This window comes from Rousettus aegyptiacus, unplaced genomic scaffold (genome assembly GCF_014176215.1).
Source record: "Rousettus aegyptiacus isolate mRouAeg1 unplaced genomic scaffold, mRouAeg1.p scaffold_m13_p_17, whole genome shotgun sequence".
Taxonomy (NCBI): Eukaryota; Metazoa; Chordata; class Mammalia; order Chiroptera; family Pteropodidae; genus Rousettus; species Rousettus aegyptiacus.
This window is the reverse complement of record NW_023416292.1, coordinates 35,700,889-35,718,511: the sequence shown is the minus strand read 5'-3', so window position 1 is coordinate 35,718,511 and position 17,623 is coordinate 35,700,889. Positions and strand designations below refer to the sequence as shown.

General features: G+C 38.5%; 1 protein-coding gene across 5 annotated transcripts in view; it reads left to right on the top strand.

The window, feature by feature from the left end:
• The first annotated feature begins 814 nt into the window (after nucleotides 1-814).
• GPSM2 (G protein signaling modulator 2) overlaps nucleotides 815-17,623 on the top strand; it is a 40,252-nt gene continuing 23,443 nt past the window's right edge. The window contains exons 1-2 of one of the 5 annotated variants that reach the window (XM_036235119.1): nucleotides 815-1,060; nucleotides 11,421-11,725. In XM_036235119.1, the coding sequence (XP_036091012.1) occupies nucleotides 11,670-11,725 (56 nt within the window). In that variant the 5' untranslated portion in view covers nucleotides 815-1,060; nucleotides 11,421-11,669. Of the gene's footprint in view, nucleotides 1,061-7,060; nucleotides 7,434-11,420; nucleotides 11,726-13,721; nucleotides 13,931-17,623 lie in introns of those variants that run through there. The other 4 variants (XM_036235120.1, XM_036235121.1, XM_036235122.1 and 1 more) reach the window with 4 other exon arrangements.

The window sequence follows — 17,623 nt, the reverse complement described above, 5'->3', positions numbered from 1 at the left end:
TTGGTCACTGTTGATCTCATTCAGAGAGATACTATAACTGGGATTTTCTTCAACATATCCTCGAGCCTGTAGAAACATTTAAATTTCATTTCAGTGGAGAAACATCTGAGAAATAATCTAAGTCCATCAGATTCTTTCGCCCAGAGAGACTATATATAGTCTTGGTGTTTTTGTTGAGAACAAACCGAGACCTATGTTTCAGTTACCTTGATACGGAGAGGCAGGGAATGAAAATAAAAGTAACATCTACTTTTCTCAGTGCATGTGGAAGGTAGCAGCCTGAAACTGAGTAAAACCGCTGCTCGATTTTCCTGGGAACGAGCGATTCTGCAGTCAACAGAGGTCTCCCTTTCGACCAGCTGGAAACCCCGGGACTGTGACCCAGCCACCAGCACTGAGGCCGCCTTGTTCACACGTCCACACGGCCCCTCTGTTCCCGTCACAGAGCCCTCTTTTTCTTAAGCAACACACAGACGCCGCTCGGGACACTCCTCCAGGCCCGCGCGAGCCCTCGGCGCAGGAGGCTCCCGTTTGGGGCTCCCCTCTCTGCACAGCGTTCAGGACGATGGTCACCGCTCAGCCCTTTAGTGTCTGGAGAAGAAATAAGAGCACAGGACAGCAGCTCGGCTCGGGGGCCGGGGGCCGGGGGCCGGGGACCCCGCGCCCCGCTGCGTCCCGCTCGGCCCCCCACGCGGCGCCCCGCCCCCCGCGCCCCGCGCCGGCCATTGGCGGGTCCGAAAGACGCGGGGCGTTGTCGGTTTGAATGCGAGCGACGGGCGCTGCGGCGCAGGCGCAGAGGAGGGCGCAGGAGCGGGCGGCGCTGGACCCCGAGGTGGCGGCGGGACCCCGCGCAGCCGAGGCGAGGGCGCGGGGCGCTGGCTCACGTGGTGCGGCGCGGCCGGGGGCGGGCGCGAGGGGCGCGCCTCGGCCTCCTGCGGTGTCCCTGCCTGGCCCGGCGCCCGCCGGGGGACGGGGACGCGGCCACCCGCCCGGCGCCCGGGGCGCGCGCTGCTGCGGCCCCGCGGCCCCCGCGCTCTGCGCGCTCGCCGGCCCGCGCCAGGTGAGTTCTGCGGTGCGTCGGAGGGCGCCCCGCGGACGGGGGCGACCGCCGTCCGGAGGAGGCCGGGGGGTCGGCGGGGACCCGCGCGGGGGGCGCTGGGGGGCCGCGGCGTCGAGAAACCCCAAACTCGGGGTGCGGGGCAGCTCGCCCGGGACGAGGCGCAGTAGCGTTCTCGTTGGGGACCCCCAGGGCGAGTAGAGCGGCCGAGCTGCGTTCGCTGACACTTTAAAATAAAAAGCGCAGCGGGCCACAGGGGCTTTTCGTGTATTCTCTGTGCGAGAAACGAGCCGCGCAGACACCCGAAGCCCCCGGAGTCCAATCCGAGGCGGATCGCAGTCACCGGACCGGCGCGCGGGCCGCCTCCACCTGGCGGCTCCTAGTTTTGTCACACCTGCGCTCACCGCCTTTCGCTTCAGGGACCCAGAAGGCACCAGCCTGTCGATTTACCGTAGAAACTGGTAGTAGCTGCAAAAAGTTTCAGTAAGCACAGAATGTGAAGAAAGCTCTTTCCTGAATATCTGTAGAGTTATCTTCGAATCGTAAGAAGTGGAGGAGAATCTGTAGTTTCTTGTTTTAATGGTAACCAGTTAGATCTTTCTAATGAACTAGTATCATTTGAACTCAAAACGAGTAAGGCTGGAAATTTTATTTGCCTTAATGCGTAATTTAACCCCAGCGCAGACGAAGGTTCTTGGCTTTCCTTTCCGTGGGCTCGCGGAGGAGTCGAGTGGCGTGTGCGGGAAGTTAACGCCAACCGAGCTGCGCTTTCAGGCTGCCACTTGAGAGGGGTCGATTTCCGGCCTGATAACCACCGGTGTGCTCGCCTCTGATTAGTGCCGCTCTCCATTGGGTTGTCACTGCTCGAGAATCAGCGTTGGTTGATAGTCCAGAAGTGAGCAAGCACAGTCTCCTTTTCTCTATACCTTACCGTGCAGTCGTTCTAGCAAGCTCTTCTCTGGCTCTTATTTGTAATCTAAGGAGTGGAACGGATACAAAGTAAAAACTTGGGTGATATAGAGAGGCATTTCCCGAAATCCTCTTTGGCTAGATAAGCAGTTGTATTTTCTTCAGTTATTATATCACTCACCGTTAGAACTGTTATATTTTTTAATACAAAACTCAGATTTGGTACTAGGCTAACTACAACAAAGAAAGGATATAGTAGTTTTTTAAAGGGCCTTGTTCTTAAGCATAAAGTATTTCATAAGATTTACCGAAAAGATAAAATTTTGTAATTCTCTGGAATTTTAAAATTGAAAACCTGATATGGACTTAGACTATTTCTAAATCTATTCTAATTGAGATGTCCTTTTTATATGATGATAACAATAGCTATTATCATTATTACTACTGTAATTTATGGAGTACCAGAGCCAGGCACTGGGTTAAGTTCTCTATAAATCATATCTTTGATCATCACAATGTATCTTGGCTAAGTATCATGGTGCCCAAACCAACGCTGAGAGTTTAACTGGTTTAGGATCATGTGACCAGTGAATTACTGCTGGTGTTCAAACCAGGGCCTGACCCCAGAGCACGCCTCGTGCCGCTTCTGTGTGCCAGCCTCTCCCTCCAGGTCCCTGGATTCTATTTGGAGGGACGTAATCCTACTTTTAAGATGCCTGGAAGAGCTTTAGAGTTCCGGTCAAGATGGTGGGGGCACATAGCTTAAAAAAAAAAAAAATCATTTTTATCCATCTTAGGGAGAGTCATCAGACAAATAACAACAAGAAAAATACCTGTAGGTGCCATGTTTTGTGTGAAACACGCAGGAATGTCAGTCTTTTAGGACTGCCGTCTTCCTTTCAATACCTTATAAATCACATAATGTTTCCAGTATCCTTTTTATTCATCTTTATAAAAACAGTAAAAAATTAAAGAGTTTCCTGAGTTGTTTACATGAATACGAATGTACTCCTCACCGTGAAGCAGAAACGTGTTAAAGTACGGTTTTCAATATTATAGGATTCGTTGCTGCTTCATAGTTCTGTTCTTCTTCCCAGGCAAGACATCCACAAAGTTTGTTGGACATCAGTTATGTGCAAAGCAATTTGCTTGGTGTTTCGAGATGAAGAGAAGGCTTCTTGTCATCTGTGGTTGCTTTTGGAGGCTTTGCAGTTTCTCTCTCACTGCCCTGCCCTGCATGTTGCTGCCAGTTTATCTCCCTGACACAACTTTGCTGTTCCTTTGTTGAAAAAAATTACAGGGTTCCACATCATGTAAATACAAGGCCCAATATGTGCCTCGGTCACACACGCATTGATGGTCCCCATGATTCCCTTTCCCTCCGCCCCGCCTGCTGGCCCTGGCACACATTCTGTGCGTTCCCAGCTCCTGGCTTTCGCTTGAGCTGTTTCCTCCATTTGCCTGATGAGGTCTGCCTGCCCCTCAAGGTGCGCTACAGATTTTCCTACTTCCAGAAAACTTTCCTTACTCCTTTTTACTTGGAATTATTCTTCTCGTATCATCTTACAGCATTCCTGAATTGACTGGAATCATTTTTCCACCGAATGGTGATAACTTTTGGAAGAAGACATTTATATTTTCTCATGAAGAATTTTAAATTCAAACTCCCTGGGGATCTCTTTTAGGCTTTTATAATCCTTTTACCTTTGGAATTTATTTCTGTTTAAAAATGTATTTGTACCCAGTTTTGCCTTTTTAAAGTCCTGTTAGTTACCTCTGTTTTCTAAACTTGGTTTAACGTCACACAGACTAACATTGGTTGTTGCAATCTTAAAGATTAGAAAAAAATTAAGACTTTAATTGGAGTACATGCTTTAGGATTATATATTTAGTTAAGAAAAACTTTACTGATACAGTTTTACAGCATAACCTATAGTAAATTCTAATATCTGTAAAAAGATAGAGAATATAATGATCTGCTTAACTAAGTACTATGATTGTTTATTAGGATTGTGCAATTTACATTTGGTATATCAGACAATTATCCATTAACACTAAAACCATGTTCGACACTATAGATAGGTAGATAGACATACAATAATCTTGAGTTATCTTTAGTTCACAGTATTATGCAACTGCTTGATTGTATTATTGGTTTATGGATTATGTTGAATAAAGAACCAGAAGGGTTATGCATTGCCTTAATTTGTTTTTCCTATTGCAATTCCTCTTTAATTTTGCCACTGATTTATTTCAGTGTCGTTTGGATCTCATTGGTACTTTAAAAAAATTTTAGTTTATAAGATGTGTGAATATTCAGAAATATTCAGTCCTACTTCCCCCTCCGCACATATTTCACCACATATCAAATTTTATCTGATTTCAAATCATCTCGAGCTCGATTATTTTTCAGCTATTATTTAATATAGCACTTTACCAACTGCAAGTATTCCATTTTTTCCTCTCCAAAATATCACTCTTGCAATCTAATTTGTCAATCACTGTGCACACTGATACTGTTCTGCCTATCCTCAAAATTAGGAATTGTTTTTTGTAATATTTAAAATTTTTTCAATTCCAATCAACATTCAATATTATATTAGTTTCAGGTGTAAATCCTATGAAGTGATCACTCTGATGTCTAGTACTCATTTGAAACTATACATAGTTATGTTATTGACTGTATTTCCAATTCTGTACTTCACATCTCCATGACTAATAATTTGTACTTTTTAATCCTTTCACTTTTTTCACCCAACCCTCAACCCGTCTCCTATCTAGCAACCATCAGTTTGTTCTCTGTATGAGTTTGTTTCTGTTTACTTGTTCTTTAGGTCCACATATAAGAAATCATGTGGTATTTGTCTTTCTCTGATTTATTTCACTTAATATAATACCCTTTAGGTTCACCCATGTTGTCACAAATGGCAAGATTTACTTCTTTTTTATGGCTGCGTAACAGTCCATTGTATATATGTACCAAATGTCGTTTATCCATTTGTCTATCACTGGGTTGCTTCCATATTTTGGCTGTAAATAATGCTGCAATGCACATATAGGTGCATATTTCTTTTCAAATTAGTGTTTTGGATTTCTTTGGATAAATACCCAGAAGAGGAGTTCTATTTTTAATGTTCGAGAAACCTCTATACTGTTTTCCGTAGTGGCTGCACCAATTTACAGTCCCACCAGCAGTGCACAAGGGTTCGTTTTTCTCCACATCCTCGCCGGCGCTTTTTGTTTGTTGACTTGTTTATGATAGCCATTCTGGCAGGTGTGAGATGATAGCTCGTTGTTTTAATTTGCGTTTTCTGATGTTTAGTAATGTTGAGCATCTTTTCATATGTCTATGGGTCATCTGTATGTTCTTTTTGGAGAATTGCCTGTTTGAGTCCTCTGACCAGTTTAAATCAGGTTGTTTGTTTTGTTGTTGTTGTTGTTGTTAAGTTGTATGAGTGTATGGAAACTTTTTTTGTGGCCTAACATGTGGTCTATCTGCAAAACATTCCATGTGCTCTTGAAAAGAATGTATATTCTGCTGGTTTTGGTTGAAATGTTCTGAGAATATCAATTAAGTCCATCTGGTCTAATGTGTCATTTAAGGCCACTGTTTCCTTTTGGAATTTCCGACTGGACGATCTGTCCGTAGATGTCATGGGGCATTACTGGATTACTGTTGCTGTCTCCCTTTATGTTCACTGGTATTTGCTTTGTTGAGGTGTTCCCACGTTAGGTACATGGATGTTTACGAGAGTTAAATCCTCTTATTGGATTGAGCCCCTTATTATGAAATTCCCTTCTTTGTCTCCTGTTATAGCCCTTATTTTAAAGTCTGTTTAGTCTGGTGTAAGTATTACTACCCCAGCTTATTTTTTTGTTTCTATTTGCATGACATGTCTTTCTCATCCTTTCATTTTTAGTCTGTGTGTCTTTCACTCTGACGGTGACATTTACGGATCTTCTTTTTTTTTTTTTTTTTAATCCATTCAGCCACCTTGTGTCTTTCGATTGGAGCAATTAGTACATTTATATTTAAAGTCATGATTGATAAGTATGTAGTTATTGCCATTTTGTTGTTTTCTGATTATTTTTGTAGTTCTCTGTTGGTTTCCTATTCTCTTGCTTTCTTCTCTTGTATATTGACTTTGTGTAGTTGTGTTTGGATTCTTTACTATTTCTTGTGTAACTTTTGTAGATTTTTTATTTTTGATTACCATGTATTTCATATATGCCAAACTGTGTTTGTAGCAATCTGTTTTAAATTGGTGGTTGCTTAAGTTTGAATGCATTCTAAAATCACTACAATTTTTACCCTTCCATGTTTATATTTTGTCATTATTTTCTTACTTTGTGTGTGTTTATCCCTTATTTTTGTAATTGCACCTAATTTTTCTGATTTTGCCTTTTAACCTTTGTACTACCATTATACTTGGTTAATCCACTGCTTTTACTGTTTGCCTTTGTCAGTGATAATTTTCTTATGTTTTCTTAGTCACAGTTTGATTTTTTCCTTCTTAAAGTAGTACCTTTAATGTTTCTCATAATAGTGGTTTAGTAGTGATGAACTCCTTTAGCTTTTTCTAGACTGTGATCAAAATTGAAAATCTTGTATATTCTGTTACTGCTTGACCTTTGCCTCATATCTAGTCATTGGGCATTGTTTTCATTTTTTTCTAGGGACTCTTATTAGCCAGATTACTGAATCAAATACCCAGACATTCTTGGGCCTGATGTCCTTTCCTTCAGGCACTAATTTCTCCCATCAGTCATATATTCTGATGTCAAAATAATTTTTCTTGCTTTTAATTAGCTCCTCATCCTCTGCCACACTAAAATCAAGCTTTGAACTTTCTGTTGGATTCTATTTACTACTACACCCTTTGCCTTTTCTTATACTCTCATATTTTTCTGAATAAACTTTTTGATTTTACCTTGCCACTCTTAATTTGTATTGTTCCTTATACTTGTCATGTTGTTTCCTCTATATCTTTTTTGTTTTTTCTTTTTTTCTATTTTCTATCTTTTTTGCTTTTCCCACTATATCTTTCAGATAATATGTAATTAGAAATACAAGTGAATTAGACAACAAGCCACATTTAGTCCATCTAAAGTAAATTAGTGTCTACTTAACCAGATATGTAATTTGACAGAAAATTACCAGTTTACCTAGGATATTTACTTGAGTTTATTTGGGAGGTGGTGGTTTTGGTCTCCTATTTTATTACCCCTGTTGTTGGTATGATGTATATTTATTACTGTAACCTCTACCCTGCATTCTTTCTCATTAATACATTCTCGATTCTTCCTCAGTATTTATCCCCACTTACATTGATAAAGGGCTGCTGTATCTAACTTGAAACATCACAGCTGAAAAGGATTTGGAGAATTTTGAGTATTGTACCTTAGAAGGAATTATTAGGATGAGAAGTTTAAAGAAATTAGAGGATCTAACCTAGAAACAAGAAAAGTAAGTTATATTTGTTGTCTGATGGGTGTTATCAGTTTATAGAAATGCTTAAATGAAAAAACAAAACCAAAAGTTATTGACATTTGAGTAGCAGTCGTGGGTAGGCTAGATAAATTACAAGAAGGACAAAAGATAAAGAGGTAACTGTCCATTCCCTAATTTTCCCTGTCGCCTGGTTTGCAAATCCTTTACTGCCAGTGGAGCAGAGGAGCGCTGGGATTTGGTTCACTGATTACATACCTCGAGCAGTGCCTAGAAGTCCACTTATGACAGGAGTCTACCTTTTTGACTTGCTAATCAAGTAATTAAACATGAGGCAATCAGAGTTATGCGCTAGCTGACCTTTCTATATGCTTCTGTCAGTTTCTAGGGTGTGGAAAAAACTTATTGCTTTCTCTTTGTTTCTCTATGGTCAGACCAAGAGATGCTGTGAACTAACAGTTTTGTTAGCAGTGAGTTTTTGGAGTATTGTTTTTTAAAACCTGGGAAATGCTCTTAAAGACAGATGTGTTCCTTGCAAATTACTAGTTATAAACCTTAATGGAGGTTGAGGTTAAACTTTGTGACTTCTTAATATTCTTTCAACCTATAATTTCCATTTCATTTCCTGGTCTTGTCATTAAATTTTTTTATCCTATTGAACAATTCATAATTGAATATGTGATGGAAATTGTGTTAGTGTTACACTAGTAAGATAGAAACTATGTGTTAAATGTGAAGTGGAACATGGATGAACACATTGTTACTAAATTTGTAGAGTTCTGTAACATGAATCATTGCATCAAAAATAGCTTGTTCAGTAAATAATTATAAGAACTGCTACTTATGTTACAGAGATCGTAAGAGTGACTTGAGGTTACTCTTTTGAGGATAGTAAAGCCATATTATAATTATCCTTAGTAGAACGGTGAATGACATTCTATCTTCTTGCTCGATTTAATTATTTTAAAACTGGTTCTCTGTGCAGTCTTTTAAAAAATTATCTTTATTTTTATATTCACACCCCCCCCCCACACACACACACACTTGCTCCTCTTTGGCAACCGTCTGTTTATGTTTTGTTATTATTTTTTTAGATTCCACATCTAAGTGAGATCATACGTATCTATCTTTCTCTGTATGACTTATTTCACTTAACATAATACCCTCTTAGTTCACAAATGGCAAATTTCATTCTTTATTGTTGAATAATAATTCACTGTGTGCGTGTATATATACGTACACACTATGTTTTCTTTATGCATTCATCTATTCCTGGACATCCAGGTTGCTTCCATATTTTGGCTATTACTAGTAATGCTGCAGTGAACATAGGGATGCATGTATTTTTTTGGAATTAGTTTTTATTTTCTTTAGATAAATAACCAGAAGTGGAATTGTTGGGTCGTATGGCAGCTCTATTTTTAATTTTTTGAGGAATCTCCATACTGTTTTCCATAGTGGCTGCGCCAATTTACAATCCCACCAACAGTCTTTGAGGATTCCCTTTTTTGCCCATCCTCACCAGCACTTATTTGTTGGTTTATTGATGATAGCCATTCTGAGAGGTATGAGGTGATATGTTTTTGTGGTTTTTAATTTCCCTGAGGATTAATGATGTGGACCATCTTTTCATATGTCTATTAGCCATCTGTCCTCTTTGGAGCAAGGTCTATTCAGGTCCTCCACCCATTTTTTAATATAATGAATTTATTTATTTATTTACACCTACAGCGCCTGGTCTTCCTAGGTGATCTCCCATCCAAGTACCAACCAGTCCAGACCCTGCTTAGGTTCCAAGATCAGACAGATTTGGGCATGTTCAGGGTGGCATGGTCATAGACCTTCTGCCTATTTTTAAATTGGATTTTTTCGGGGGGGGGGGTTAAATTATATGAGTTCTTTATACATATTGGATATTTCATATGTATATATAATTTGCAAATATTTTCTCCCATTCAGGATATTGTTTTATTTTTTAATGGTCTCTTTTGCTGTGTAAACTTTTTTTTAGTTTGATGCAGTCCTGTTTATTTTTCTTTTGTTTCCCTTGATTAAGGAGATATATCAAAAAAGATACTGCTAAGAGCAAAGTCAAAGAGTTCACTGCCTATGTTTTCTTCTAGGAGTTTTATGGTTTCAGGTATAACATTTAAGTCTTTGATCCATTTTGAGTTTTGTTGTTTTTTTTTTTTTTTTTTTGCATATGGTGTAGAAAGTGGTTCAGTTTCTTTTTTTGGCCTGTATCTGTCCAGTTTCGCCAACACCACTTATTGAAGAGATGTCTTTACCCCTTCGTATATCCTTGCCTCCTTTGTGATACATAAATTAATTGATCGTATAAGTGAGGATTTATTTCTATTCTCTAAATTCTAGTCCATTGACTTATGTAGCTGTTTTTCTTCAAGCACCATATTGTTTTGATTATTGTAGCTTTGTAGTGTATTTCGATATCAGGGAGTTTGATACCTCCCACTTTGTTCTTAATATTCCTTTGGCTATTTGGGGTCTTCTGCGATTGCATATGAATTGTAGGATTAATTCTAATTCTGAGAAGAATGCTGTGGGCATTTTAATAGGGATTGCATTGAATCTGTATATTTAGGCAGTAATCCTTCTAATTTATAAGCAAGGCATGTGTATCTTGTTCAGTTTATTTGTGTCTTGTTCAGTTTCTTCAGTGTCTTTTATTTTTCATAGAACAGGTCTTTTATCTTTTTGGTTTACACACATCTTAATATTACACTGTCTCTCTCAACTGTTACCTTAAAGGTTATAGTTTATGTCTGATGGTCTGTAGTTTTTTTGTGATATACCTGAGTATGGATTCGTTTTTATTAATCCTGTTTAGGACTTGGCGTGCTTCTTCAGTCTGATAATTCATGTCCCTCTCCAATGCCGAAAACTTGTCAGTCTTTATCACTGAAGATTTTGCATTTACTCCTCTGTTTTTCCTTCTGGTACCCCAGTGGGAGCTTCTCACTTTGTGTTCTTTTGCTCTGAAATGCTCTTTAGTATTCTTCATCTCTTTATGTGTGTATATCTGGACAGTTTCTTCGGATATTCTCCTAGTTCACTCACTCTCTCTTTAGCCTATCTTCTGTGCTGTTTAACCAAGTACATTGAGTCATTAATTTGTGTTCAGAGCGATATTTTTAATACTAGCCAAAAAAACTTCCAAAACACTGCAACCCAAATGCCCATCTACAACAGAATGAGAACTACATTTGACATACAATGGTACATGACACAGCAATAAATATATGCATATTACAGCTAGGCGCGACAGGAAGTGAGAGGAATCCCAGAAACGTAATGTGGAGTAAAACCCTATAAGACTAAATGGTACGCTGTTTAGGCCTATTCAGGTATTTAGAGGGGTAAGGAAGGTGATGAGTTAGGTTGAGGTACCCAGGAGACTTCAAAGGCAGTGATAATGTTCTTTATCTTAAACCTGGGTGGTACTATATAAATGTTTGTTTTGTCATTCTACCATATACATGTTTCCTAAATTTCTTTTGTATCCACTTACTATTAATAAAGACATTTTAAAGACCTGAAAGAGTTTAGAGTATACTTTGAGAGCAAATGAATACAAATATAACCCAATTATCAGCAAAAAATCTTCTTTGCATATATAAATTTATACTTTAAAATCGACTTGTTCAATTGATTATTGAATTTTCATTTTTAGTTAATAGTTTTTAAAAGCTTGGCATGTCATAATTTTGTTTTTAGATGTTAATATACACAGTTTATGTTTATAATAGAAAATATGATATAAAATTCTATTTCAAACCATTACAAAAATTAAACTTAAGTACAGTTCTCAAATTTCATATAGTCACATCCTTATTTAGAACTTCATGGCGACAGCTAAGCCCTTTGTATTTCTCCCGTGACTGACGTGACAGCGGTCTGTGGCGTTAGCCGTGTGATTATGGGATTACTTTAGGTTATTCTTTGAAAAGAGGACTTCAAGCAAAGCATCTTGTATTCCTTTTGCAGAAATGTTGCTGAAGTGCTGCCGAAAGGGCCAGAGATGCAAGGATTTGGGATACATTTTGAACCTTTAAGCTGTCTGACATTGACCTCCTTTCATTATTAATAAAGAAGAAGCAGGAGCTTAGAATGTATTAACACCATCTCATTAATATACTAACCGGACAATGTTCTGCAGCAATTCTACATTGTAAAGAACTGGATTGGCACAAAATAAAATAATTTCATATCACACTCAGCTTATAATATGACCTGATGGAGGAAAATTTGATAAGCATGAGGGAAGACCATTCTTTTCACGTTCGTTACAGGTAAGACTACTGCTTTCTTAGTGGGCGATTTTTAATCCTTACTCAAACCTGTACTTAACTGTGATCATTTGAAATTTAAATTTGAAAATATTCAAAATATGCCAGCCATAGTCTCTCCTATAAACAAAGTTATCTTTTTGTTACAAGTTTTTTTATCCTTTCTGTAGGAAAATGATAGCAGAGACCAATTATATACTATACTTTGTTTATTATTCTGTGGAAGAGCTTTTATTTTATATTTTGTAACTGTGTAATGCAAATATACAGTTAAAATACATTTCTAAATCTTTGGGGGTAAAGGGTGGATTTTTGTAATGTCAACTGAATGACCTAATTTTTTTTTACAATTTGTAAATGGTAATCTTTCTAAATGAACTTTTTAAAAAAATGAACATGATGAACTAATAGCCAGATTAATACTTACTGGTGAAATATTAATGACATTTCTGATACATTTAGGAACACAGGAAGGATATGTGCTTCATTATTATCTAACGTTTATTCTGGAAGTTCTGATCAGTGCACTAAATTGTAAAAAAAACACAAACAAATATTAGAATGGAAGACATTTTAATAAGGAGATTAGATACTAATACATTCTTTTATCAAAACTGTTACAAGTTAATATCAGAACTTACAGCAATGAATACTCGAAATCGCTAATGAGTTAAGGTGTTTGTCACCAAACCTTAGATGTCTTAACACGTGTACAGGAAGTAGTGGGATTTATTGTCCTCTGGAGAAGATAGTTCATGTTAGGGCATGGTGCCAGGGAAATTTATATAGGTAGGGTGAGGGCATTTTTATTAAAAATAAAGTTTCAAATGAAAAAAATGGAAGACAGGTCACATGATTAAAATGAGCTTTTAATATATGAAATGCCCTCATGCTACCTGTTCGGGCATAGTTCCAGAAACCTGGGAGTCATCCTACCCACCTTCCTCCCTTCTCACTCTGTATCCAGCAGGAAGCCTTGCCAGGTTACCTCCTACATAAATGTTGCTCCGACTCATCTACCCATCTGGATCCCCCCCACCACTGCTGTAGTTCAGGCCCCCATTGTCTTCCCTCTAGACCCCCTCCGTTCTCCATTCTTATCCTCTTGGAATCCATCTTTTTAATTTGACACCAGAGGCTCAGTCTAAATACATAGAGCTAAGCATGCAGCAACCTCGGCTTAAACCCTGTGGTGGCTCCTAGTCACCTGTAGGGCAGAGCCAAGCTTAACATAGTAACAAGATCTTCCACTTTCTGGCCTCTACCTATTCCTTTCCCCTCCAGTCTTCACCTTTCACTTCAAGCTGTTCCGTGTCACGGTGCCTTTGTTCATGCTGCATACACCCTGTGTCCTGAATGCCCTTCGCACTTACTTTGTGTAGCTAATTCTACTCAGTTTTTAAGATTCAGCCCAGGGATTATCTCCTAGAAATGCTATAGTTAGGCTTTGTGCCCTCTTGGTGCTCATAAAACATCCCTTACGTGTCTCTTTCTTAGCACCCACCATATTGAAATTTGGGGTATCTGTTACATGTTTGTTCGCTCCTGCCTGCCACTCCCTTCTTAGACCATTAGCTCCCTTAGAGTAGCCATGATGCCTGGCTCGCTCTCTGGCTCACAGTCCACATTTAATGGAGGATCCATTGAACTTCATTGGCTACAACCATCAGATGAACCTAGAAAGGTATTTATCTGTCTTGCTACATGTTTTCAAGAGCGGTGGACTTCTAAATACCGTCAGAGCAGTAGATAAATAGAAGTGGATTGTACCTCTGCCTCTAGGAAGGTCTTAGATCTGTTTTTTCCATGATCTAGTATAGGTCAGACGTGGTTATACATTGGTGCAGGACTTCACTAAAAGAAACTTAAAACTCTGTAATTACTTTTAGTAAGAGTACCAAGCAAATCTCTGGCTTCCTCAGTGCTCTAAGATCAGCATTCTGTGCATTGGTCGGATTGTCGTGTAATTGCAGATAACAGTTTGTGTCCTTTATGATAGGAACCATGGTCTGGTGTCACTTCTTATTCTCCGGTAAACACTGGTGTGTACTCCTCTATCCTTCTGGCTCTTGCATTGTGGGGATTCTCATCTACCCCTGGAGGAGCTTCCGAAGCACAACGAATTTGTAATTTTGAAATGCAGTAATTATTTGGACACTAAGGAACCTCCTGAGAGACATCAGACACATTTGGCACATAATTGTGAAGGTAGAAATGGAGATTGATAGTAAAGTGGAATTAGTTTCTGAACTTTAAAAAACTATATGATCGATTTAAAGTAATTATCATTCATCTTTTTAGGTATGATAATAGTATTGTGATTATGTTTTTTTGAAAATGACTTCTTTTAGAGATACATACAAAAATATTGAGAAATGAAATTGAATGCTTTCTAGAATGCATTTCAGAAGACTCTGGGGTCGGAGAGTGAGGATGGAAGTAGAGTTGAAACGTGTTGATAATATATCATATATTGGTAATCGATGTTGAAAGGTGCATATATCAGGTTCATCATACTGGTTTCTCCGGTTTTGTCCTTTGAGAAATTTTCTTGTTCATACTTGTCACTATGAATAGTAAACATTTTAACGCTTTTTAATATTGTAAAAATTAGACTATTGCACATAAGTTGTAAAAGAACACAATTTTTGTGTTGAATTTTCCAGGGAAGGTTATTTTGAGAGTGAAATTTCATGTATCCGCCGCACTCCCCAACCTTTTTGGCACCAGGGGCCGGCGCTCCTGGGAGAATCTAACGCCTGCTGATCTGAGTTGGAGCTGAGGCACTCACTCATGCTGGCGCTGGGGAGCTGCTGCAGACACAGACGAGGCATCATCACTCGCTTGCCTGCCGCCTGTCATGAGGCCTGATTTCTGACAGGCCACTGACTCTTACCAGTCTGCTGCCCGGGGGTTGGGGACCCCTGTGATATATAATAAAATCACTTTTAAAACTAAATTATCAATCAGAATTTAAATTTAAATCATGATAATTTTGTTCTGCTTTCCCTTTTACAAAGTAAACTAGAGTAACTAGATACGTTATATTGTGTAAATGGAATGGATGAAAATTGTTTGTGGGGCCAGGACTGGCAGTGGGGAAGCCCAGGGCCCGGTTAGAGCGTAGAAGGCGGAGCTAATGTCTGTAGAGAGAGATTTGACAGCTGCAGAAGACGGCGCAGTGGAGAAGGTGCAGAGTAGTCCTGTTTGAATCTTACGTCCTGAGTCCCATCATTTATTCTTAAATACACAGTGTAAGCCGTTGAGGGGAGAGGCAGATTTGTACGTGATCAGTATTAATCTTATAAAATGATGTAGCATCAAGGGTCTTTTGCTTTCACTGATGTACTGTGAACCCAAGAAAACAAAATAAGGAAGTAAAAAAATCTAATGTGGAAGAAAAGCTAAAATTAATAATAAAATATAAAAATTAATAGAAATGACATGAGTTTGGGTAGAATATAGCTATGTTTTTAAAACAGCAAAAATGAAAACATTTTATTTCAAGATAATAGTACCATGATTTTTATAGTTATTAGGAATGTACTTTCTTTGTACAACTAGATAGGCCAGTAGGACGAATAAAAGAAACTTTGTGGGATGTATTTTAATGGAGATGAATTTTCCTGGTTTATCTTCTACTCTGGGTATGTTCTTTGTTTTCAACCCAACTGGTAAACAAATGAAGTAATTCTATTCTCATAGAAACAGGATATGAAATTACTTTCTCTGTTACTATTTAATGATCTTCTAAAAAATTTATAAACCAACCTGCCTTTTACTATTTTGCAATGAGATATATTTGAGGTGTTAGAGATTTTGCCAGAATACTGACTTCTTTTTAATAAAATATATCAGAGCCATAATATACCTCAGAATTAATCATAAACCAGAAAAGCTTGGGACTTTTTCAGGCATTAATTACTGAAATAACTTCTCCATGGTGGTTTTTTCCTACAGGCCAGTCTTACTTCGTGGACTTCAGACAGCCGTGTAGCCAGTTTGCTGTCACTTTCTAATGAGAATTGTGTAAAATACCTTTTAAAAATTTGTAGCTTACATGACACCAGTCAGCCTATAGCAAATTTCGTTAGATAAAACATCATTTGGATTGCTAGTTCCAGTATAATGTTGTGGAAGTTTAAAGCTAGAAATTCAGATCTTTGTGGTGGAGATATTTATTTGAAGAAGACGCTTCTCTCTTTTGTATGGATATAGGTAAACACTGTTGTAAACTTTCATTTTCCCATGTCTTACATATGAATAGCTGGTTCTACTTTATCCCAAATTTCCTGGCCAGCACCCTAATGACCCTCAACTGACCTTGCTTCTGTGTGTGGCTGTTTCTCTCCATATCCCTCAGGGAAGTCATGTGACATCGCTAGTATTCCATCGTGCGGTAGCAGGTAATTTAACGAGTAATCTGTTGATGGACATTTAAGTTGTTTGTAGTCTTTTGCTGCCGCTGACATCCTTTTACGTGTATCTTTAATTTGTATACGCACCGCTATTAAGTATATATTTCCAAGCGGCAAAATCGCTCCTTATATAATTTTTTACATGATTGGAATCATGCTTAAATTTAAAAATTCTAACAGGAAAAGTAATGTATTTTATATGTAAAAGTATCTTTTCCTTTTTTTTCTCCAGTGATAATTCTTAGAACTTCATTGGTTTCAGTATTTAGACAAAGACAGCTAACTAGTTAAGGTACCTCATCTAGCAAAACAACCCTTTAGTAAAATCATATCGTTACAGGACTCATTTCTCGTCACACACAGAATACTATACCAATGACCTCATAAAACCTTAAACAAAAATAATCTTTTACTTTTAGGAAATCTTTCATTTTCAAAAATATAGTTCTAAAAGACAGTTTTCACTTGTGAAATAAAAAAATAGACCTTATTAATTTGAAATGGCAAATACAGCAATTCGAAGTTCCCAATTTGACTGAGTTTTCCACGTGCTTTAGATCTTCCCTCCTGTATCTAATTGACTCGTCCAACGTTACAGCAAAATGTTGGTGGTTCGCCTGCGTTATTTTGCCTACGTCTGTAAAGTGTGGGTGAAATCACTAGTCTAACTATGAAGAAACAGTACTCTGGCTAAATCACTTGAATTATAAAAAAAGATACCTCGATATAAAACTCGAAAATTAGCTGTCAGAGATGACCGTGAACCTGCTGTTCTGACCAGAAGTCGGCTTTGACCCTGTGTAATTGGCTCTGTTAGTCTTATTCTAGACTTTTAGCTTCATCAGATTTATTTTTCACTTTTATAATTCCATTTTAACGTATGGCTCTAAGAAACTTTGACGTGTTATAGCCTTAAAGCACCTGAAGAAACATGTAAATTGGCCCGCAACTAGGAAGACAAAAGTACAATCATATTTGACTGAATTTAGGGTGAGTGGTTGTTTAATTCACATTTCCTGTTAAAGCAGTGATGCTCAACCCTGGCTTGTACATTGGAATTACCTGTGGGCTTTAAAAAAATACTGACAGCCAGAACTCACACCCAGACAGTGGGACCCGGCACTGAGAGTTTTAAAGAGCACCCCAAGTGAGCACCGCGGTCATCCTGCCGCGATTACGAAGCACGGCCCTGTTAGTGGCTAATTCTAGTCAGCAGTAATGTCGTGCTGCTCTAAGAATGAAAATGTTTGATAAGCGAAACCAGAGTTTTCCAGAGGGTGATATACATACTATTGGTGGTACCTGAGGGAATTTTATTGGCTTTTTATTTTAATAGTTACATATTTGTTTTAATGTGCATTAGACAATATAAGTATCAGTCACATCAAATTCAGTTTCACAGATACAGCTTTGGATGAACCTAGATTTTTTAAATGACGTATGCCGATTTAATTTGCCAAACTATAGAAACACTGAATGATTA